At 42.3% G+C, this 23,378-nt stretch overlaps 1 protein-coding gene across 3 annotated transcripts in view; it reads left to right on the top strand.

The window, feature by feature from the left end:
• Nucleotides 1-21,367, top strand: part of LOC137375377 (D-beta-hydroxybutyrate dehydrogenase, mitochondrial-like) — a 36,243-nt gene extending 14,876 nt beyond the window's left edge. The window contains exons 2-6 of one of the 3 annotated variants that reach the window (XM_068042478.1): nt 4,960-5,008; nt 12,274-12,384; nt 13,901-14,042; nt 14,878-15,030; nt 19,848-21,367. In XM_068042478.1, coding sequence (XP_067898579.1) covers nt 4,960-5,008; nt 12,274-12,384; nt 13,901-14,042; nt 14,878-15,030; nt 19,848-20,317 — 925 coding nt within the window. In that variant the 3' untranslated portion in view covers nt 20,318-21,367. Of the gene's footprint in view, nt 1-4,956; nt 5,062-12,273; nt 12,385-13,900; nt 14,043-14,877; nt 15,031-19,847 lie in introns of those variants that run through there. The other 2 variants (XM_068042477.1, XM_068042479.1) reach the window with 2 other exon arrangements.
• Nucleotides 21,368-23,378: the final 2,011 nt, after the last annotated feature.

The following is a 23,378-nucleotide window of genomic DNA, read 5'->3' as shown; positions in this document are numbered from 1 at the left end:
TCACTCGCTCACACGCTGCTCCCGAAAAAGCTGCTGCACTGAAAGGAAAGTTATTTTAAACCGCCCAAATATATAGTGTTTTACTTACCCAGCAGCCCCCTGGCCTCCGCCGAAAAACAAAAGGAAATTAAATTTACTTTCAAACGGACTTTCCCAGCTGCTCACTCGCTCACACGCTGCTCCCGAAAAAGCTGCTGCACTGAAAGGAAAGTTATTTTAAACCGCCCAAATATATAGTGTTTTACTTACCCAGCAGCCCCCTGGCCTCCGCCGAAAAACAAAAGGAAATTAAATTTACTTTCAAACGGACTTTCCCAGCTGCTCACTCGCTCACACGCTGCTCCCGAAAAAGCTGCTGCACTGAAAGGAAAGTTATTTTAAACCGCCCAAATATATAGTGTTTTACTTACCCAGCAGCCCCCTGGCCTCCGCCGAAAAACAAAAGGAAATTAAATTTACTTTCAAACGGACTTTCCCAGCTGCTCACTCGCTCACACGCTGCTCCCGAAAAAGCTGCTGCACTGAAAGGAAAGTTATTTTAAACCGCCCAAATATATAGTGTTTTACTTACCCAGCAGCCCCCTGGCCTCCGCCGAAAAACAAAAGGAAATTAAATTTACTTTCAAACGGACTTTCCCAGCTGCTCACTCGCTCACACGCTGCTCCCGAAAAAGCTGCTGCACTGAAAGGAAAGTTATTTTAAACCGCCCAAATATATAGTGTTTTACTTACCCAGCAGCCCCCTGGCCTCCGCCGAAAAACAAAAGGAAATTAAATTTACTTTCAAACGGACTTTCCCAGCTGCTCACTCGCTCACACGCTGCTCCCGAAAAAGCTGCTGCACTGAAAGGAAAGTTATTTTAAACCGCCCAAATATATAGTGTTTTACTTACCCAGCAGCCCCCTGGCCTCCGCCGAAAAACAAAAGGAAATTAAATTTACTTTCAAACGGACTTTCCCAGCTGCTCACTCGCTCACACGCTGCTCCCGAAAAAGCTGCTGCACTGAAAGGAAAGTTATTTTAAACCGCCCAAATATATAGTGTTTTACTTACCCAGCAGCCCCCTGGCCTCCGCCGAAAAACAAAAGGAAATTAAATTTACTTTCAAACGGACTTTCCCAGCTGCTCACTCGCTCACACGCTGCTCCCGAAAAAGCTGCTGCACTGAAAGGAAAGTTATTTTAAACCGCCCAAATATATAGTGTTTTACTTACCCAGCAGCCCCCTGGCCTCCGCCGAAAAACAAAAGGAAATTAAATTTACTTTCAAACGGACTTTCCCAGCTGCTCACTCGCTCACACGCTGCTCCCGAAAAAGCTGCTGCACTGAAAATTAAACCGATCTAAGTAAAATAATAAAGATGCTCCAACTTCCACACACACACACGAATAGGTTACAGAGTGGGGAAGGATAGATTGGTTAGATTAGAGTCTGGAGCAATAAAAAGGGTATACTGTCTGTGGAGTTTGGTGACTCAGTTGTCTTCCGGATGAACTCGGTGGTCCTGAGGCTTCCAGCTTGCAGATGTTAACAGCAGATTTGGGATTTTCCTGGAGACAAGAATGCAGATGGTTCCTTCATGGGGTCTCTGGCTGCAGCAGTGATCGGCCTGGGTGGTTACGGCCAGCAGGCAGGGTTCAAAACTTGCATGGTGGACTGGAGAGGGAGGAACCCAACTTGGGTCTTCTCTGGTCAATGTCTAGTTGCTTATCTGGACTGCAGAGAAAGAAAAACCAGCTTAAATGCACAGATGGTGGGGCCTGTCACATGACCATCACCCCATGTGTATTTTCTCTTGCAACTTAATCAGTTCATGTCTAGGAATTCCCTTCTCTCAACCAGGGTCCCGTTATTCAAGTGATTGCCTTTGAGTGGTTCGTCTCCACCAGTTTAATGTCCCAAGTGATTGCCTTTAATGTCTTGTTAATGGGAACAGGACAGATAGTTCATTCAAAATTCCCAGCTCATTGTTCTGGCTGGGGATTGAGCCGACACTACATCTCCACCTTGATGCATTGGAATGTAGGGTATTTTGATGCAAATTGCAATGACCATTTTAGCTGCTAGCAGTCACCTTTTATATGAAGTCACTGGGAATCGGTGGTGGGGGGAGGGGGCGGGGGGGGCAGTTCTCCACCAGTTGGAGTCATACCTAGCCCAAAGAAAGATGGTTGTGGTTGTTGGAGATCAAACATCTAAGCCCCAGGACATTGCTGCAGGAGTTCCTTAGCGTAGAGTCCGCGGCCCGACCATCTTCAGCTGCTTCATCAATGGCCTTCCATAGAAACATAGAAAATAGGAGCAGGGGTAGGCCATTCTATCCTTCGAGCCTGCTCCACCATTCATTATGATCATGGCTGATCATCCAACTCAGTAACCTGTTCCCGCTTTCGCCTCATATCCTTTGATCCCTTTAAACCCAAGATCTAACTCCTTCTTGAAAACATACAATGTTTTGGCCTCAACTACTTTCTGTGGTAGCGAATTCCACAGGCTCACCACTCTCTGGGTGAAGAAATTTCTCCTCATCTCAGTCCTGAATGGTTTACCCCATCTCCTTAGACTATGACCCCTGGTTCTGGACTCTCCCACCATCGGGAACATCCTTCCTGCATCTACACTGTCAAGTCCTGTTAGAATTTTATAGGTTTCTATGAGATCCCCCCTCTTCTGAACTCCAGCGAATATAATCCTAACCGACTCAATCTCTCCTCATACGTCAGTCCCGTCATCCCAGGAATCAGTCTGGTAAACCTTCGCTGCATTCCCTCTATAGCAAGAACATCGTTCCTCAGATAACAAGTGGGGATGTTTGCTGATAATTGCAGTGTGCAGTACCATTTGTGACTCCTCAGATACTGAACCAGTCTGTGTCCACATGCAGCAAGACTTGGACAATATTCATCCTTGGGCTGATAAGTGGCAAGTAACATTTGTGCCACAAAAGTCCCAGGCCAAGACCATCTCCAACAAGAGAGCATGCAACCATCTCCCCTTGATTTTCAAAAGCATGACCATTGCTGAATCCCCCACCATCAACATCCTGGGGGGATGGGGTTACCATTGATTAGAAACTAAACTGAACCAGCCATATAAATACTGTGGCTACAAGAGCAGGTCAGAGACTAGGAATTCTGTGGCGAGTAACCCACCTCCTGACTCCCCAAAGCCTGTCCATCTACAAGGCACAAGTCAGGAGTATGATGGAATACTCTCCAATTGCCTGGATCAGTGCAGCTTCAGTAAAACTCAAGAAGCTTGACACCATCCAGGACAAAGCAGCGCATTTGATTGGCATCTCATCCACCACCTTCAATATTCACTCCTCCACCACCAGCATATAGTGGCAGCAGTGTGTACCATCTACAAGATGCACTGCAGCAACTCGCCAAGTCTCCTTTGACAGCATCCAAACCTGTGACATTTACCACCTAGAAGGACAAGGGCAGCAAGATGCATGGGAACACTACCACCTGCAAGTTCCCCTCCAATTCACACACCATCCTGACTTGGAAATATATCGCCGTTCCTTCACTGTCGCTGGGTTAAAAATCTGGAACACTCTTCCTAACAGCACTGTGGGTGTTCCTACATCACGTGGACTGCAGCAGTTCAAGAAGGTGGCTCACCACCACCTTCTCGAGGATAATTAGAGATGAGCAACAAATGCTGGCCTTGCCAGTGATGCTAACATCCCGTGAGAGAATTGAAAAAAAGTCTTATCCCATTCTAAGTCCTATTTACCCATCATATCTATAACAGATAGCACTCCAATTGTCACTGATCTACGTTGGGGTTTCTATTCCCAATATATCAATTTCAAAATCCTTGTCTACAAGTCCCAAGGTCTTTTCTTGCTCTATTGTCATGACCACCTCTATCCTTGTTTCTTGCCTCAATTTCTTCATTCTGGCCTCCAATGCAACATGCCCTCCTCCATTCTAAGACTGGTGGCAGTGTTTTCAGCCCCACTTTGTACACCCTTGCCTTTATTCCCCTTTCCCCATGTTTGAATTACTTTTCAAAATTGGTCTATTTAGTCATACCTTTTGTTACCTCTCCTGATGTCCCCAGATTTGGTTGGTATCCACATCTTTGCTCTGTGAATACTATTTAACTTAGACTGAACATGGAACTGAAGAAAATCAACAAATTTGTTGAGAATTATTATGCAGATATATCCATTACTTAGAAGGGTAGTGAGGGAGGAGGATAAGACTTTCAACTGCAGCAGTTGATTTAATTTAACACCTTTTAATTAGTTAGCAACAGGATGGGAAGGGAGTTGTTCAATATAAAGTGCTTGCACACTAGTGGAGCACAGCCAACTGCAGACTGTCCTTCATTAAGCAGTTATGTTCCATTTTTGGCATTTTGGATCCTTGAACAACTTTCCTCAATCCAGTGATTCTCCTTACAACTTGCAGACAAAGAAAGGATTGGCTTTGGTGTGATGCATACTCACCCTTCTCTCCTTCCCCTCCCTTTCACTCCCTCCCCTTTCTCTCCTCCTCCCTCCCGCACCGCCCCCCCACTGCCTCGCCTCTTCCTCCTCCCACCCCCCTAACCCTGTGACATCATCAGCTCACACTTTCAGCAGCTTGCCATGCAAAAACTTTACAAGCCTAAACGTGCAAGAGCACATCTAATGACTGGAGATGTCATTACATGCTCTGTGACGGCAAATTATCTACATCTTCCACACTGACGTAGCTTCATTTGCTACGTAGGGAAGAGGGTTGAGTGCAATCTCCCTTGCCTATTTAAATAAGCTGGCAGACCCTGTTCCCTCTGTGTAAAGTAATTGAGTCTAAAATGTCTGTTCACCTTCCGTCTCATGATCTTAAGTCCAGAGTGACTTCTTAAAGTTGTGTGTTCTTTCATTCTCCTAAAACTTTGCTAGAAACTATTTTTAAATCACATATATAATTTTTTTATGTTATCCTGTTTTTCAGTAGAGTGCAGCCAACTATTTACACCACAGCTGTTCGATCACTTGCAAGCCAGGTGAGTGGCTTTGTGTGATGGAAGGCTTTCTGTCCAAAGTGAAGCAGTTAAAGGTCATTGAACTATATTAGCATTTAATTTTATTAAATGGAACCTGGTTATAGTAAGCTCCATGTTATAATGGAAAAAGTTCAGCATCCTTGGTTATTTATTGTTTGATTAAATGTAGTAATACTGCTGTTCAATGCCAGCTTGTGTTGGAGCCGTGGGGTGTGGGATAAGGGCATTTCATTCCTTCCTGTAAATTCAGAGCACATTGTGGGTGGAAGTTGAATGTTAACTGTCTGTGGAAAGTATGCTGTACAGAATTGCATTCATAAAATGTTGTACTACTGACTGCAAACAAAGCCCTAGCTTGATGCTTAAGTGTAAGAATGACGCATGGATTTTATGGTGATAATCCATTGTGGAAAATGATCAGAACTTTTACTGTCTGTTCTGACCCATCAAAAATTGATCATTGACCTTATCGGATGGTTATTCTAATTTTATTTTTTTTAAAAACAACTAAAATAGAAAATGCTGGAAGCAGAGCAGGTCAGTCAGCATTTGTGGAGCGATAAACAGGTTAACATTTTGGGTGTAGCCCTTCACTAGAACTGAAAAAATGAAAAATAAATAAACTTTTAAATAGTAATGAAGGAAAGGAGAGGGGGAGAGAAAAATATACACATGAGAAAGAAAGTATGGGTGAAGTGGCCTGTATCCTGCTCATAGGAAAGTAGGGGATGGTTAGGTGATTGCCATAATCTTTACATTAGACGATGCAAAGAAGCATAATAAGAGAAATTAAAGACTAAGAATGTATGAATAGATGCGGCAGTGGAGGGGTAACTGAAGTCTGAAATCAAAACCAGAGAAGCTGGCAAAACAGGGCCCCTTAGCATAATTTTTGGTTACACTAGAAATGAGGGAAAAGTTTACATTATATTTTTAATTTTGGAGATATGATTCTTTAATTTACCCAACATTGGAACTGGATATAGATTTTGAAGTCTTTTTGTAGAAGAGCTGAGCTCCCAGGATCTCTTAGCTGGAAGATGGTAGCAGAGCTTGAATTAGAAAAGTTTGATGGAACTTCATACAGCATGATTCAGTAAAGGTTTGATTGCATTTCCAGCAGAATGGTTACAATTACATTGATCAGGAATAGGGTTAATTCTGGCTTATTTCCAGGTTTTGCTCTACTTTGAACATTGATTTGGAAGGGTTTATCATGGTGATTTTTTCCCCTCCATATCCAATCCATAAAAGTAATGTTAAAAGCTTTCTAGTCTGTGTAAGTATAATTTTTAGACTTTTCCTACTTATCTGTCTCAAGCGTGCCTAGTATTATTATTTCTCAGGGTCACCCACTCAAAAGCTGCCTGATCTTTATAAGCTACCTGAGAACAGAACTGAGTGAAGAGTCACTTGTATAAGAAGATTAGAAGTGGAAGAGGAATTGACCTGTGGTGTTTGTGGCTATCTAATTACAAAAGTGTTGGCAGAGCCTGAGAACAAAGAACAGCACAGGAACAGGCCATTTGGCCCTCCAAGCCTGCGCCGATCTTGATGCCTGCCTAAACTAAAACCTTCTGCACTTCCAGGGTCCGTATCCCTCTATTCCCATCCTATTCATGTATTTGTCAAGATGCCTCTTAAACGTCTCTATGGTACCTGTCGCTATCGTATCTGCTTTCACCACCTCCCCCGGCAACAAGTTCCATGCACTCACCACCCTCTGTGTAAAGAACTTGCCTCGCACATCCCCTCTAAACTTTGCCCCTCTCACCTTAAACCTATGTCCCCTAGTAACTGACTCTTCCACCCTGGGAAAAAGCTTCTGACTATCCACTCTGTCCATGCCGCTTATAACTTTGTAAACCTCTATCATGTCGCCCCTCCACCTCCATCGTTCCAGTGAAAACAATCCGAGTTTATCCAACCTCTCCTCATAGCTAATGCCCTCCAGACCAGGCAACATCCTGGTAAACCTCCACGTCCTTCTGGTAGTGTGGCGACCAGAATTGCATGCAATATTCTAAGTGTGGCCTAAATAAAGTTCTGTACAACTGCAGCATGACTTGCCTATTTTTATACTCTATGCCCCGACCGATGAAGGCAAGCATGCCGTATGCCTTCTTGACTACCTTATCCACCTGTGTTGCCACTTTCAGTGATCTGTGGACCTGTACGCCCAGATCTCTCTGCCTGTCAATACTCCTAAGGGTTCTGCCATTTACTGTATACTTCCCACCTGCATTAGACCTTCCAAAATGCATTACCTCACATTTGTCCGAATTAAACTCCATCTGCCATTTCTCCGCCCAAGTCTCCAACCGATCTATATCCTGCTGTATCCTCTGACAATCCTCATCACTGTCCGCAACTCCACCAAAGATTTTCTTTCAATCAGTTGGGGTTGGGGTGGGGTGGGATTAGAGGAGCAGAGGAAAAAATGCTAAAATACTCAACAAAATGTAGGTGTTGACCTTGGCTTAGTTGGTAGCACTCTCACCTCTGAGTCAGAAAGTTATGGGTTAAAGTCCCACTCTAGAGATTTGAACATATAATCCAGGTTGACATTTATGTGCAATACTGAGGGACTGCTGCACTTTTGGGAGGTGCCACCTTTCAGATGAGACGTTAAACTAAGATTCACTCAGGCTGAGGTAAAAAAAATCCCATGGCACTATTTGAAGAAGAACAGAGGCATTCTCCCTGGTGTCGTAGCCAATATTGATCCTTCAACAAATATCACTCACCTTCCGGGAGCGGAGCGGACCTGTGGGGAAAACACTGAGAGCGGAGCTGATAAATTGTTAGATCGAGGCCCAGTCACTTACCTTCTGGGAGCGGAGCGGAGAGCAGTCCAGATGCTCCGGAGTTTGGAAACAAAGTGAGCAGTGATGTCACAGGAAAGGTACAAGGTGATTGGCTGGTGAGTAACTGCTGTTAGGAAATAACTCAAAATAGCTGGGTAAGTAACAAAAAGTAAAGGGAAAGGTCTACAGATTTTTTTTAATATAGTAGGTAGTGTTTTTTTTAGGGAATCTAGGTCCCTAGTGTAAATCACCTAAATTTTGGGTAATTTAAGGGGATAAATTAAGGGTAAGTCATGGCAGGGCTGCTCGGCATGTGGAGTGCTCCTCCTGTGCAATTTGGGAAGTCAGGGACACTTCCAGTGTCCAGGGCAAACACGTGTGCAGGAAATGTCTCCAGCTGCAGCTATTCGAAATCCGCGTTTCGGATCTGGAGCGGCGGCTAGGGACACTGGCGCATCCTCGAGACTGAGATCATCGTGGATAGCACGTACAGGGACGTGGTCACACCGCAGGTAAAGACTGCTCAGGCAGAAAGGGAATGGGTGACTGCCAGGCAGTGTAGAAGAACGAGGCAGGTAGTGCAGGAGTCCCCTGGGTCCATCTCCCTATTTGACAGATTTTCCACTTTGGATACTGTTGGGGGAAGATAGCTTCTCAGGGGAATGCAGCAAGAACCAAGTCTGTGGCACCACGGGTGGCTCAGCTGCACAGGAGGGGAGGAAAAGGAGTGGAAGAGCTATAGTGATAGGGGATTCTATCGTAAGGGGTACAGATAGGCGTTTCTGTGGCTGCAAATGTGACTCCAGGATGGTATGTTGCCTCCCTGGCGCTAGGGTCAAGGATGTCATGGAGCGACTACAGGATATTCTGAAGGGGGAGAGTGAACAGTCAGAGGTCGTGGTACACATTGGTACCAACGACATAGGTAGAAAGAGGGATGAGGTCATGCAACAAGAATTTAGGGAGCTAGGTAGCAGAGTAAAAAGCAAGACCTCAAAGGTTGTAATTTCTGGATTACTCCCGGTACCACGTGCTAGTAAGTATAGGAATTGGAGGATAGAGCAGATGAATGCTTGGCTGAGGAGATGGTGCAGGAGGGGAGGGCTTTAGTTTCCTGGATCACTGGGTCTCTTTCTGGCAAAGGTGGGACCTGTACAAGTTGGATGGGTTGTACCTGAACTGGAACAGGACCAACATCCTTTGTGAGAGGTTTGCTAGTGCTGATGGGAGGGTGGGGGGAGGGGGGGGGGGTTTAAACTAATTTAGCAGGGGGTTGGGATACAGAGTAGAGGTGCAGTAGGGGGTGATGCACAGTCAAATATAAAAGAGAAACTGAGTCAGTCTGGAAGGCAGAGCAAATATAGACCTGTTAAGGCACAAGTGACAAATGCAAGGCTGGATTGCATCTATTTTAATGCAAGGAGTCTTACTAGTAAGGCAGATGAATTGAGGGCAATGATTAGCACATGGGATTATGATATTATTGCTATCACAAAGACATGGTTGAGGGAGGGGCAGGACTGGCAGCTCAATATTCCAGGGTATAGAATCTACAGGCGAGACAGGGGAGGGGGTAAAAGAGGAGGTGGCATTGCACTGTTGATCAAGGAGTCAATTATTGCAGTAAGGAAGGATGATATCTTAGAAGGTTCCTCAAATGAGGCCATTTGGGTAGAACTTAAAAACAAAAAGTGGGCAATCACTTGGCTGGGAATGTACTACAGGCCTCCAAACAGTCAGGGAGAGATAGAGGAGCAAATATGTAGGCAAATCTCAGAGAGGTGTAAAAATAATAGGGTAATAATAGTAGGGGATTTCAACTTCCCCAATATCAGCTGGGATAGACTTGGTGCAAAAGGCTTAAAGGGGGTGGAATTCTTAAAATGCATACAGGAGAGCTTTTGAGTCAGTATGTAGAAAGTCCTACAAGAGAAGGGGCAGTACTGGACCTGATCCTAGGGAATTAAGCCAGACAAGTGGTATAAGTGTCAGTGGGGGTGCATTTCGGGGATAGTGACCATAACTCTAAGATTTGAGGTAGTTATGGAAAAGGACAAAGATGGACCGGAAATAAATGTACAGAATTGGGGGAAGGCCGATTTCAATATGATAAAACAGGATCTGGCCAAAGTGGACTGGGAGCAGCTACTTGTAGGAAAGTCTGCATCAGACCAGTGGGAGTCCTTCAAAGAGGAAATAGTGAGAGTTCAGAGCCAACATGTACTCGTTAAGGTGAAGGGTATAACCAACAAGTCCAGGGAACCCTGGATGTCAAGGAATATAGAGGTTTGGATCAGGAAAAAAAAGGAGGCTAATGGCAGAGTGTTGAAAACAGCAGAGGCGCTAGACGAGTATAGAAAGTGTAGGGGGGGTACTTAAAAAAAAAAAGTAATTCGGAGAGCGAAGAGGAGACATGAAAAAACACTGGTGGGCAAGATAAAGGAAAATCCAAAGGCGTTTTATAAGTATATTCAGGGAATGATTAGGGCCCATTAGGGACCAAAGTGGCAATCTGTGTGTGGAGCCGGAGGACATAGGTGAGGTTTTAAATGATTACTTTTCATCTGTGTTCACTATGAAGAAGGACGATGTAGGTGTAGAGATCAGGGAGGGGGATTATGATTTACTTGAACATATTAACATTGAAAGGAAGGAAGTATTAGTTGTTTTAGCAGGCTTAAAAGTGGATACATCCCCAGGCCCGATGAGATGTATCCCAAGCTGTTATGTGAGGCAAGGGAGGAGATAGCAGGGGCTCTGACACAAATTTTCAAATTCTCTCTGGCCACAGGAGAGGTACCAGAGGATTGGAGGACAGCGAATGTGGTACCATTATTCAAGAAGGGTAGCAGGGATAAACCAGGTAATTACAGGCTGGTGAGTCTAACATCAGTGGTAGGGAAACTATTGGAAAAAATTCTGAGGGACAGGATTAATCTCCACTTGGAGAGGCAGGGATTAATCAGGAATAGTAGTCAGCATGGCTTTGTCAGGGGGAGATCGTGTCTAACTAACTTGAGTGAATTTTTCGAGGCGGTGACTTGATGTGTAGATGAGGGTAAAGCACTTGATGTAGTCTAAATGGATTTCAGTAAGGCTTTTGATAAGGTCTCACATGGGAGATTGGTTAAGAAGGTAAGAGCCCATGGGATCCAGGGCAATTTGGCAAATTGGATCCATAATTGGCTTAGTGGCAGGAAGCAGAGGGTGATGGTCGAGAGTTGTTTTTGCGAGTGGAAGCCTGTGACCAGTGATGTACTGCAGGGATCAGTGCTGGGACCCTTGCTGTTTGTAATGTATATTAATGATTTAGACGTGAATATAGGAGGTATGATCAGTAAGTTTGCAGATGACACGAAAACTGGCGGTGTCGTAAATAGTGAGGAGGAAAGCCTTAGATTACAGTACGATATAGATGGGCAGAGCAGTGGCAAATAGAATTTAATCCTGAGAAATGTGAGGTGATGTATTTCGGGAGGACCAACAAGGGAATATACAGTGGATGGCAAGACCTTAGGAAGTACTGAGGGTCAGAGGGACCTTGGTGTACTTGTCCATAGATCACTGAAGGCAGCAGCACAGGTAGATAAGGCGGTTAGGAAGGCATATGGGATACTTGCCTTTATTAGCCAAGGCATAGAATATAAGAGCAGGGAGGTTATGATGGAGCTGTATAAAACGCTAGTTAGGCCACAGCTGGAGTACTGCGTACAGTTCTGGGCACCACACTATAGGAAGGATGTGATTGCACTGGAGAGGGTGCAGAGGAGATTCACCAGGATGTTGCCTGGGCTGGAGCATTTCAGCTATGAAGAGAGACTGGATAGGCTAGGGTTGTTTTCCTTAGAGCAGAGAAGGCTGAGGGGGGACATGATTGAGGTGTACAAAATTATGAGGGGCGTTGATAAGTTAGATGAAAGGGAAGAAACTTTTCCCTTAGCAGAGGGGTCAATAACCAGGGGGCATAGATTTAAGGTAAGGGGCAGGAGGTTTAGAGGGGATTTGAGGAAAATATATTTCACTGAGGGTGGTTGGAATCTGGAACGCACTGCCTGAAGAGGTGGTAGAGGCAGGAACCCTCACAACATTTAAGAAGTATCTAGATGAGCACTTGAAATACCATGACATGCAAAGCTATGGGCCAAGTGCTGGAAACTGGGATTAGAATAGTTGGGTGCTTGATGGCCGGCACAGACACAATGGGCCGAAGGGCCTATTTCTGTGCTGTGTTACTCTGTGATTATAATATATTATGTGGCCATTATCTCATTGCTGTTTGTTGGAGCTTGCTGTGCACAAATTGACTGCGGCATTTCCTTCATTACAACTACATACCAGAAGTACTTCATTGGATGTAAATTGCTTTGAGAGGTCCTGATGTCATGAAAGGTGGTTCATAAGTGCAATTACTTTCTTAAAACATTTATAGCATTATTATTTTCTTTTTATTTAAACCAGAGTGAAGGCAAAAGTATCGTCATTACAGGATGTGACACCGGTTTTGGATTTTCATTGGCCCAACACCTGCATGAAAAAGGATTCAAAATATTTGCAGGATGCCTGTTAAAGGTATAGATTTTGTTGCCTCTTAGTTGCACAAGGTTTGAGAATTGGCTTCAAAGCAAGTGGAATGTCTTGTCCAGAAAACCTCTGACAAAAATAATTGGTTTGAACAGGAAAAAGATCCTCTCCTTTAATATTTTAATACTTTATCAAATAATACAAGGAGCAAAAACTGTTGTCGTTTTACACAATATTATTAAATGACTATTCTGGGAAAAGGCTCTAATGCTTTATAATAAGGAACTCCTTATACAGGAAGTAATTAATATATTTGACCCGAATGACTTTTACTGTGCACTCATTTGTCTCCTGATGGGAGTTGTCCTATTTATTTGAGGCAGAATGTGGCACTATCTAGCCAAGTGCTGTCAGTTTTCCTCACTGTTCAGCTTTCTTCAGTGGCATGTTTCTCAGTTGCTGAGAAAGAAACTCAAACTCTGGATCAGGAAAACTTTTGGAGCTATAATTGTTAGAAAAATGCATTGTGCTGGTAACTTGTAGAGGACCTCAAGATGGATCTAAATAAGTCACAAGTGCAACTAAATCACTATCTTAGCGATTCTTTAAAAATATAGTCTTACAAAGAGGCTAATGGTATATTGATCTTCACCTTGGTTTGAATCCAGTTCAGATTAATGACTCACAAGTTTTCCCTCTATTGCAACTGAAAGGGTTTTAAGTGGAAATTAATTAAAGCATTTGTTACTCAGCCTCCAGAGGCTGTGCATTAATTTATAAAGTTGCAAAGTCCAAGCTCTGGTGTCTGCTCAAATGGAAACTTCTTTGCAGTTTGACTGTTAAACAGATTTATATTTATCTGTATCAAATTCAGCATCCGGACAGGAGACTGAATTTTCAAAATGCTGAGTGGAATACTTGGAGTAACGTGGAGACCAACATGATCTTAGTCCTGAAGAAATTCTGCAAGAATTTTCTTTTTACTTTCTCCCCTTTTCCTGTGCTGAAAGTGTTGACTGCAGTTTGAGTAGAAGTCAGTGGGTGCTGGTTACCTTCCAGTACTTCACTCAAGTGGCAATGTGAACCTGAAGATTATTTTACTGTGAACATATCAAAGCCAAGCCCAATCCTGCCCTTGCCCAGTATCCAAATATACACAATTTCCAATCGGTGTTTTGGGCCATATTGGTAAATTGGTTGAAGTCAAAGTGCTGTGTATTCAGTTCTACAGTTGAACATTTTGACCTTTATACACCTAATATTAAATGTCCTGCTGTGACAGGATTATTTCAGTGCTGTTTGATAGGAGTGGGGATTTCATGTAGTCAAACCCGTGCTAACATTCCTTTACTTTCTTAGTGTGGAAGGTGGCTCATCTCCACTTGATGTTGCCCTAAGATAACCTGTGCATCCCGAGCTCAACCTGTGAGAAATCTTGGGTACCAGCCTTGAGTTCTACCATTTCACAGGGATGGATTAACCTGCTGTGAATACAGCATTGTGACTGTGCTAGAGATTTCAACTTTGTACAGATTCTGCACTGATGGTAACTTTCTGCTTTCAGGATAAAGGTGGGGAAGGGCCAAAGAAGCTGGAGGAAATGAAGAGTGATCGGATGATTGTCGTCCAGTTAGATGTTTGCAAAGATGAGGAAGTAGCGAGAGCGGTGGAGTTTGTGAACGAACATTTAACAGATACAGAAAAGGGTCAGTTGGTTTGAAGAGTTCATCCATGCAGTTTATTTAGAGTTTGATAAATGTATGTGCAAGCCAATAATATTTCTAAAAACTAGAATTTTTAGATTTTTTTCAGAAAAGTTATCTGCAGGTCTCTTTTTCAGTGCAGCATTACTTCCTTCAGTCAGGAGGAAAGTACATTCAGGGTATACTTTCTGCACTGCTCTTTTCTATGGCATTCTTATAAACAAAAAAATTAGAGTGCGTGGAAGGAAGAATACTGTTTAGCTTCTTTAGAGCACATTTAATTTCTGCCAATAAAGTGGAATTATGGGTGTTTGTGCTTTGGAAGAATAGCAAAAGAGTATTTTTGGTTCAACATACTCTCCTTTTTGCATTAGCAAATGCCAATTTTCTCACAACATAACCATCTGTGGCTAAGCTTTAGTGATTCCAGTTGTTTTACTCTATATTCTGGAATGACTGTGTGCAGTCAGATTGCAACATCACATTGGGTGGGAGCACTGAAGCTACCTGACTTAGGGAAGCCATGCTGTAGGCAGAGTGCAGTTTTTTCCTGCTGTTTGCATTGGTACCAGTCAGGAATACACCAGGATCCTATGAGTAATTGGCATCATTGGAGAAGCCTGGTGGGGAAAGAGACCCTGCCTAAAAGATTTCCATGTCAGTCATGGAATTTTTTTTTAATTAAAGAAAATATCTAGTAAGTGTTATCTGACATGAAAAAGGGAGTACTTTGACAAAAATAACTTCCCTTACACTTTCTCCTTTTAAAGGTTAAGTATGATGGTCACTAATGTTATATGACTAAAAGATTTCAAAACACTCTGCATCCTTTCATTAGGTCTTTGGGGTCTGATTAACAACGCTGGTATTTCAACTTTTGGGGAAGTAGAATTCACCACCATGGATACCTATAAGCAGATTGCAGAGGTTAACCTGTGGGGAACTATCCGTGTGACCAAAGGTTTCCTTCCCTATATTCGTAGAGCAAAAGGTGAGTGAAGATTAGCTTGAGTAGTGTGTGAGAGCAGAGCTGTTCCCTGGGTATTCAGTAACCCAATTGAAGTGGACTTTACACCATTATATAAGTTGCCTTCTAGTATGTTGATTTATGGGAGTTGATTGTCATACATTATGTAAATCAGGCAGCTGATGAGCAGGAAATTCACTCCATCCATCTGATGATATTGGTGGGATGTTCCGATTAATTTTCATGGTTAGGCTTCATTGTAATAAGATGGCAAACTGCCATCGCTGGAGTGTGCTTCCTATAGGCAGTTCACTCACTGATTTTTGACAGCAGAAAATCCAGCAGAGCTGCAGCTATTTAAAGCTAGCCTGCACCTCTTAAAGGAGCAGTGCACATATCATATGCTGGTTCGTTGTAATCGTCTTTCAGAATCTGCTGGTGAGATGACTGCGTCTAGGGCACCCAGAAATCTGAATGTTGCTAATTGAGCAAGTGAGCAGCATAGTCGAGGTCGTGTTCCCCTGGTGGCCGGGAAAATTTCACTGCAGCAATGAAAGAAGCTGGCGGAGCAAGCATTGTTCCCAAAACCTGGCAGCAATGGAGAAACAAATTAACAACTTCTACAGAACTACTAATGTGCACATCTCCCCTCCACTCATCACAGCTCGGTACCACCATAATTTAATATGAGTCAGAAGTTTGTGGGTTCAGAGTACAAAAATCAAGGCTGAGACTTTAATGCAGTACAGAGGAAGTGTTGCACTGCTAGAGTTGTCATCTTTTACATGAGATTTTAAACCAAGGCCCTGTTTACCTTCTCTGGTGAATGTAAAAGATCCCGTGGCGCTATTTCGAAGAAGAGCAGGGGAGTTATCCTCTCTGTCCTGGCCAATATTTATCCATCAATCAATATCACAAAAACAGATTATTTGGTTATTATCACATTGCTGTTTCTGGGAGCTTGCTGTGTGCAAATTGGCTGCCGCGTTTCCTATATTATAACGATGAATACACTTCAAAAGTACTTCATGGGCTGTAAAGCACTTAGGAATGTCTGGTGGTCATGAAAGATGCTATATAAATAAAAGTCTTTTTTATAATTTAGCGCCTTAACATTAGTAATCCTTCCTTCCCACACCTCTTCTTGAATTACAGCAGGACACTTCACTGCAGCTTTCTGCTTGCACACACACTTAGAGCTTGCTACTGCCTTTGCGATAACTTCATACCCTCTTGTCCATTCTTCCTGTCATCTTACACTGTATGCTAAGCTGCCTCATACATATTCAAAACCATTCAACAGAGAACAAACAAGCCTACTCCCACTCTTCGTGCAGAGAATCTGGCACAGAGTCCTAAGTGTGCATGCAAGATCAGGAAGCAGTCCTGCCTTGATGCAAGTGCTCGCATCACTTGCTGAATGTATTGGACTGCCTGCCAGGGAGCTTTCACAGTATGTCAGAGTGTTGAAGAGTCCACTACTACAACTTGTGTGTGGTTCTGGTGCATGGCATTGACACTCTGCAGTCATCCATAGAGCTTCTGGTCACCTCAATAGATGCTACAGCTGGCCGCTTCATGTAGGAGTCTGTGACATCAGTAATAGCATCTCAGAGATGCTTGGATAGCTAGGAGACTGAATGGATAGGGGCTCCCGTCAGGTCACTTATCTACTTTCTATTCACCCACAGAGCAATGTGAGTGCAAGGCCGTAGTCCCATAGAAGGGGAAGTCCTGCAATGGGAAAAGAACATGTTGCCATCACTCAGGATGACAGCATGTCTGGATCCTCATGATTTCCCCCTCCCACTGTCTGCACTAGTGCCAGGAAACCAGCTGGGCCATACTGTCATGTTTACACACCAAACAGTTTCATCACTCTCCATAGCCAAGCAGCAGCATAGGATCTGTGGGGTTTGTTGAGATCACTGGATTCCTCAAAACTGATGTTGCTAATATCCACTGTGGCAGCCTGGAAGGAGCTGGAGGCAAAGAATTTGAGGGCTGCAGTGACCTTGACTGTCATAAGTACTAGCTGTCGAAGTTGTTTGTAAGTTTAGTTTTAAGTTTGGATATCTGATAGCCTTCCTAGAGAAGTGTTGCTTCCTTAGGCACTGATTGTTGTCCTTTGCCTATTTATTCTGTTGGAAGGTGAAGGGTTCCTGAATGCCTTCCTGATCTATTTGCTCTCCCTGCAGCTGCAGCTCTGTGGCCACCCTCCTCCTAAGTCACCTCCTTTTCCTGCAGCCAGAGTAGCATTGTCAAGACTCCCTGAAGAGTTGAGAACATTCTGCAGCCAACACCAGCACTGGTCTCTATCGCCAAAAATCACATTGTAATAGAAGTAAAGTATCCCCCAAACTGTCCAGTGTCTACCTGTGAGCAATTGACAATCCCTTTAAATATCGCCAGAAATGGCCACCTCCCAACTTGTACTGTCTGTGGTTTGTCAGCAGGGTAGAGACCAGAATAGCTTCTGAATGCTAAATGTGTGTTAGGACCCTAACTTACATTTGGTTTCTGTTTATTCTGGATGAGAGTGCTGGCTGCCTACATTGATGCCTGCTTACAAACTGCCTTGGGTAGTAAGTGTGGGTTAGTGAATTCAAAATTTGCAGCTTGCGACAGCTTCTTTCATGATAATGAACCAGGAGGTAATGAGATGAAAATTACCCCTATGATGTGCTGTGATATCCATGTTGGTGCTTCATGACAGAAGCCCTTTTCATTAGAGATGCCAGTAGACAAGTTTGGAAAAAATATAGATACTCAAGACTGCTACAAGTGTTTCCATTTTTTTTGTTAAATTTTGAGAATTTGTATTTTAAAACTGAAAGGGATTCCATAGATGCTGGAAGTTTTTTTTTTAAGGAAGGTTTTTGGACTGAGTTTGAACTGTGAACAGTTACTGGAAGGCACCTGTTTTCAAATTAAAAACCCAGCAGAGTTGTTTTTGACTTGGACAGATGTTTACAAAGAAGTAACAAGCCAAGATTTATAGATGTCTTGAGACTGGACTTCTGGAAAGTTTTTTTTTGGTTTCAATTTGAACTGTTAAAAAAGGACATTTGGTTGCCTGCAACAGCAGATGATCCAGCCAGCTCAGCTATTTCTCTTGAAAAGAAATCCTGTATCAAGTGTGTTTCCTATTCCCTCCTGTATTTGAAGCAACCTTTACTGCTACAGTTCTGCTGTAAGATCTCACTGAAACCTCCTGTTGCTGCATCTCTTGGAATGCCACCTCAAATTGATCTTCAACATCGCCGGGAAGGAACTGTTGTGGGAAGATCCTAGTGACAGCCGCCTAAATGCATTTAGGACGCCTAAACCACATCAAAGGACATCTTTCCATACCTTCTTTTCAGTGTTTTTTTAAAAATTCCTTCTATTTTTTTTTGCAACAGTTGTAAACAAAAATCCTTTTTTTTCCAATTAATTGGTGTGTGTGTGAGGGCAAGGGTTTTTTATTTATTGGCTTGTGGGATGTGGGCATCGCTGCCTAGGCCAGCATATGTTGCCCATCCCTAATAGCCCTTGAACTAGGCCATTTCAGAGGGCAGTTTTAAGAGTCAACCACATTGCTGTGGGTCTGGAGTCACATGTTGGCCAGACCAGTTAATGACGACAGATGTCCTTCCCTAAAGGACATTAGTAATCCAGATAGGTTTTACATTAATCGTCGTTATCATTAGACTAGCTTTTTTAATTCCAGATTTATTAATTGAATTCAAATTTCACCATCTGCCGTAGTGGGATTCGAGCCCATGTCGCCAGAGCATTAACCTGGCCTCTGGATTACTAGTCTAGTGACATTACCACTACGCTACCGCCACCATTTTAATATTTAAATTTGTGCATCTGTTTTACTTTATTATTGATTAAGACTTGGTTTATAATAAACAGATTTTTTTTTTGTTGAAGAAACCTGGTTGGTGTGCTTTATTCTGGGGGAAAATAGAGTATATGATTGACTGTTTCAGTAAGTGGGAAAATTTTAATATATGTTGTGGCCTGTGGAGAAGTGGGATGAGAACAAACAGTGCATTCCTCCTGCCTCGGTCGTTACAAGTCCCTCAACAGTGATTGAGCAAATTTTCCATGAGCTTATCAATGAATAAAACAAATTTAATCCAGCCTGCCCTTAGAGTTTGTTTTCACAAATTAATGCTATACAGAGCTGAAAATGTGTGAGTGTCTATTTGGAGTATAATTTCTCTTTGAAAGTTATTGGATCAATACTTTTAAACCAACCCAATGCCTGCATTATTCAGTGATTTTCAGAGATCAAAGCTCATTTGATTCTATTCATAATTTCATCTGCTGTTCCACGGAGGGGTAGGACACTCTTTGTTTCTGAAACTCCATTCACCCTGCTCAACACGTTTGTTTTATTGAGAAGGCAAGAGAGAATGAGGGAAAAACAAATCTCATCTGTTCAATTATTCCTCACTGTGTCTACTTCAAGTCTAGGTAATAAGTAATGGAAATGGAACAATCTTGTTTTGTTGAGAATTGTGCTTTTTATTATTTAATGCATATGAGCGCTGCGAACAAGCCAGCATTTGTTGCCTATCCCCAGTCGCCCTTGAGAAATGGCTAAGGAAACAAGAGGGTAAAACTTACAAAATAAGTGATAGATTTTTTTTTGTTTGTTTGATGGAGCTCATTGTGTGAATGCACTGAGCTTTATATTTTAAAACTTTGTGATCACTTGAAGCACTGATTTATGACAATCCACTTGATACAACCTTGATGTGATGCACTGAAGAATGAATAATGTATAACCTCTCTCTTGATATAATGATGCAACGTTTTAATCTCTCATTTTTTCTTGTGGAAAGGTCGTGTGGTTAACATTGCAAGTATGCTGGGACGGATTGCCAATCCTTCTCGTTCCCCGTATTGTGTCACTAAGTTTGGAGTGGAAGCATTCTCGGACTGCTTGCGCTATGAAATGCACCGCTGGGATGTTAAAGTTAGTGTTGTTGAACCTGGTAACTTCATAGCCGCCACTAATCTTTACAGTCCTGAACGCGTCGAAATGATCAAAGAAAAAATGTGGAATGATCTGCCAGACATTGTCCGTAAGGATTATGGGAAGGAATACTTTGATGAACAGATTTCAAAAATGGAATCTTATCTTGGGGGTGGTTCCACAGACATATCGACGGTTATTAAGGATGTCACTCACGCAGTGACCTCTGCAACCCCATACACCCGCTACAATCCAATGGATTACTACTGGTGGTTGAGGATGCAGATTATGACCCACTTTCCTGCTGCTGTATCTGATCGAATTTACATTCATTGAAGTGATTGTAACCAGATACATGTTATTTTAAAAATGCATTGTACCTTCTTACTGATCAATTAATACTGTATGATGATTATGACAGTGCTGTAAATATAACATTTACACAATGGAATCACTGAGCAGAATGCACTGTTCCATAAACTCTCTTTAGTGGTTATCAAAACTTGAATTTTTCCAGTTCTAACCAATTCTGATAGTGGTTGTGGCCACAATTATAGTTTCAAATTTGTAAACCTGCTCCGTAGTGACACGGAAGGGACAATGCAAGTCCTGATTTGCCTACAGAAATGCAGTCTTGTCGAATACTCAGGGAGGCTGTTTCACACCTCATAACCTTAACTTTGAATGGAAGGCAATATTGAGTCCCATTCAAGAAATATTCAGGGGATCCATGGGATTTCTTGGTACTTAGAAACTCAAGTAGAGAATTTCTTTAATGTTTTAAGAATGGCTGATATTGCTGCCAGTGCTGTAAAACCATTCAATATCTTCCAGCTGGGAGCTAAACCCCACACATGTGAGAATGCAGTTGCAGCCTAGCTGGCTGCAAATTGATTCAGTAGCTACCAGTCTCATACTTGTGTCACATTACATATTTGTCCTGTTGGAAGTTCAAGCACTTTACTAAATTGAAAAACGCAGCCTGCACTGTTTTCATGTGACTGCATATTTTAAGATCTGTTCAGCTTCCTGAAAGGCTTTAAGTAAATTGTGTAGATTTTATTTTTGACATGCCTGTTTTAGAGTTAGCAAAGTATTTTAATTATTTTTTAAATAACTGGAATCTCATTGTCTGAATTGGTGCTGTAGAAGTTACTAGGCCACCTTGACATGCAAATGATTTGTTTGCATTTAAGGGAACTTCATTGAAATTGTGTAAATTACCATTTTTAATAAACATGAAGATGCTAGTCTATAGCATATTTATTTAATGCAATTAAATTGAAAGTTTCCCTTGTTATTCTATATAATTGCTTTATAAATGCTGTTTAAAGTGTTTTTGGTAAATTCTATTTAAGACTCCAAGTTGAGCCATTAGAAAGCCAATAAAATTGCATTGAACAAAACATTTTGTATTGGGTGTTTATTTTGATGTCACTGGAATTTTTAAAGGAAAGTGTATATAATATCACCAGGAGTTTTCCATAATCTTGCCATAATTTAATTTTTAAAAACCTACCTGCATAATCATACCAAGAAACTTGTGAACAAGGGGTTTAGAAACATAGAAAATAGGAGCAGGAGTAGGTCATTTGACCCTTCGAGCCTGCTCCACCATTCATTATGATCATGGCTGATCATGGGTTTGTGCTCATCCCTTTTGTGTCAATACATTTGCAAACCCGGTTTCCGCTGATTTTGCACTGAAAATAATTGTAGCTCTGTAAACATTCAATTTTGTGAACCAAATGACTGGTCAAAATAAATGGCAACATCAAAACCAAGACCCATAATTGTAATGTATAGTTGTTGCTGCTATAAATAACGTCACAATCATTTTGGCAAACTTAACTTCAGCTGCGAATGAATGTATTTCCACATCACAAATTTGCCTTTAATTCTGCAGGTTTTAACTGCAGTTCCTTTCAAAAATTGGATTCTTCAAGCACATTCATCATAGATTTCACTTAAAAACTGCCTTATACACTGATGAGCAAATAAGGTATTTAATGTGAATTATTTAGAGATACAGCACTGAAACAGACCATTCGGCCCACCGAGTCTATGCCGACCATCAACCACCCATTTATACTAATCCTACATTAATCCCATTACCCTCTCACATCCCCACCATTCCTCTACCTATACTAGGGGCAATTTATAATTTACCTATCAACCTGCAAGTCTTTGGCTGTAGGAGGAAACCGGAGCACCCGGCGAAAACCCACACGGTCACAGGGAGAACTTGCAAACTCCACACAGGCAGTACCCAGAATCGAACCCGGGTCGCTGGAGCTGTGAGGCTGCGGTGCTAACCACTGTGCCGCCCCACTGCGTGAAGTTAATGAAGTGTGCTGGTCCTTGATATTAAAACAGGCAGCTGACATTGAGTGACCCTGTTATGGTAAGCATTCAGAAAGAGGGGAAATGGTTGATTCTCATAATCATGCAGTAAATATGGCTCTGCAGAAGAAGTGGGAAGTAAACTCGTGCACTGCTTTTGGTACACATCAGGACACTTTGGCTTAGTGTTGTGTACTTTCCCCCTTAAAAACTAAACACCATTTTATTTATTGATCTGTTCCCCTGACGATAGACCATTTCTGGTTGAGAGGATCGACTGGTCACCTGCTACCAGACCTCCTTCAATATCTCTTCATAACTGATGGATAAGAGGTGCACAAGGGATTACCTAGGTGGTTGATCCTTCATTATTTTTTCATTTTTCTTCTATTCTCCTTGTATTACACCTTGTTAGAGTATGATTCCATAGGCACCATGCCGCCTCCAGTAATGCACTGAAATGTCCATTATTTATGTCTGAATCTTGATTTATCAACTAGGAAGTAGAAGAGTGAGTATAGAGCTGCATTTACAGAAATGGTTGTTGGATAGCAGAGAGGGAAGCCTGGCTAGTTTATGATTTTTCCTAACCACAGGTGTTGAGATCAATTGTAGCTCACCTATTTCTTCCCTGCTTCAGATCAGCTAATTCAGTATAGGTCATGGATTGAAATGAGTCTGTTTAACTCAGCTATTCACCGGGAAAGATCTCTAAGACACCCTAAGAAGGATGGTCCTCCTATTTGAACCTCCCTTCCCAACAATCACTGACCCTCGTCTCCAGCCAGACGCAGGAAAGGTTGAGAAGATTTGAGTTATTAAGTTATGAAGGATTTTGATAGGAAATAGGCTTAGCCTATTCTCTTTGATTAGGGAGTGAGTGATGAGCGATTACTGATTTAAAATTGTTCAAGAGTAAAGCAAGGTTTGGAGAAAATCCTTTATGCAATGTTGCTGGAATTTGAAATATTTTGCTGCAGGAAGTTGTTGAGTCAGAGACCATGTCTTATTTGAAGCAAAATTTGATAAATATTTGAAGCAGCAGAAGATACAA

This window comes from Heterodontus francisci, chromosome 11 (genome assembly GCF_036365525.1).
Source record: "Heterodontus francisci isolate sHetFra1 chromosome 11, sHetFra1.hap1, whole genome shotgun sequence".
NCBI classification, from domain to species: Eukaryota; Metazoa; Chordata; class Chondrichthyes; order Heterodontiformes; family Heterodontidae; genus Heterodontus; species Heterodontus francisci.
This window is presented reverse-complemented; position numbering and strand designations above follow the sequence as displayed.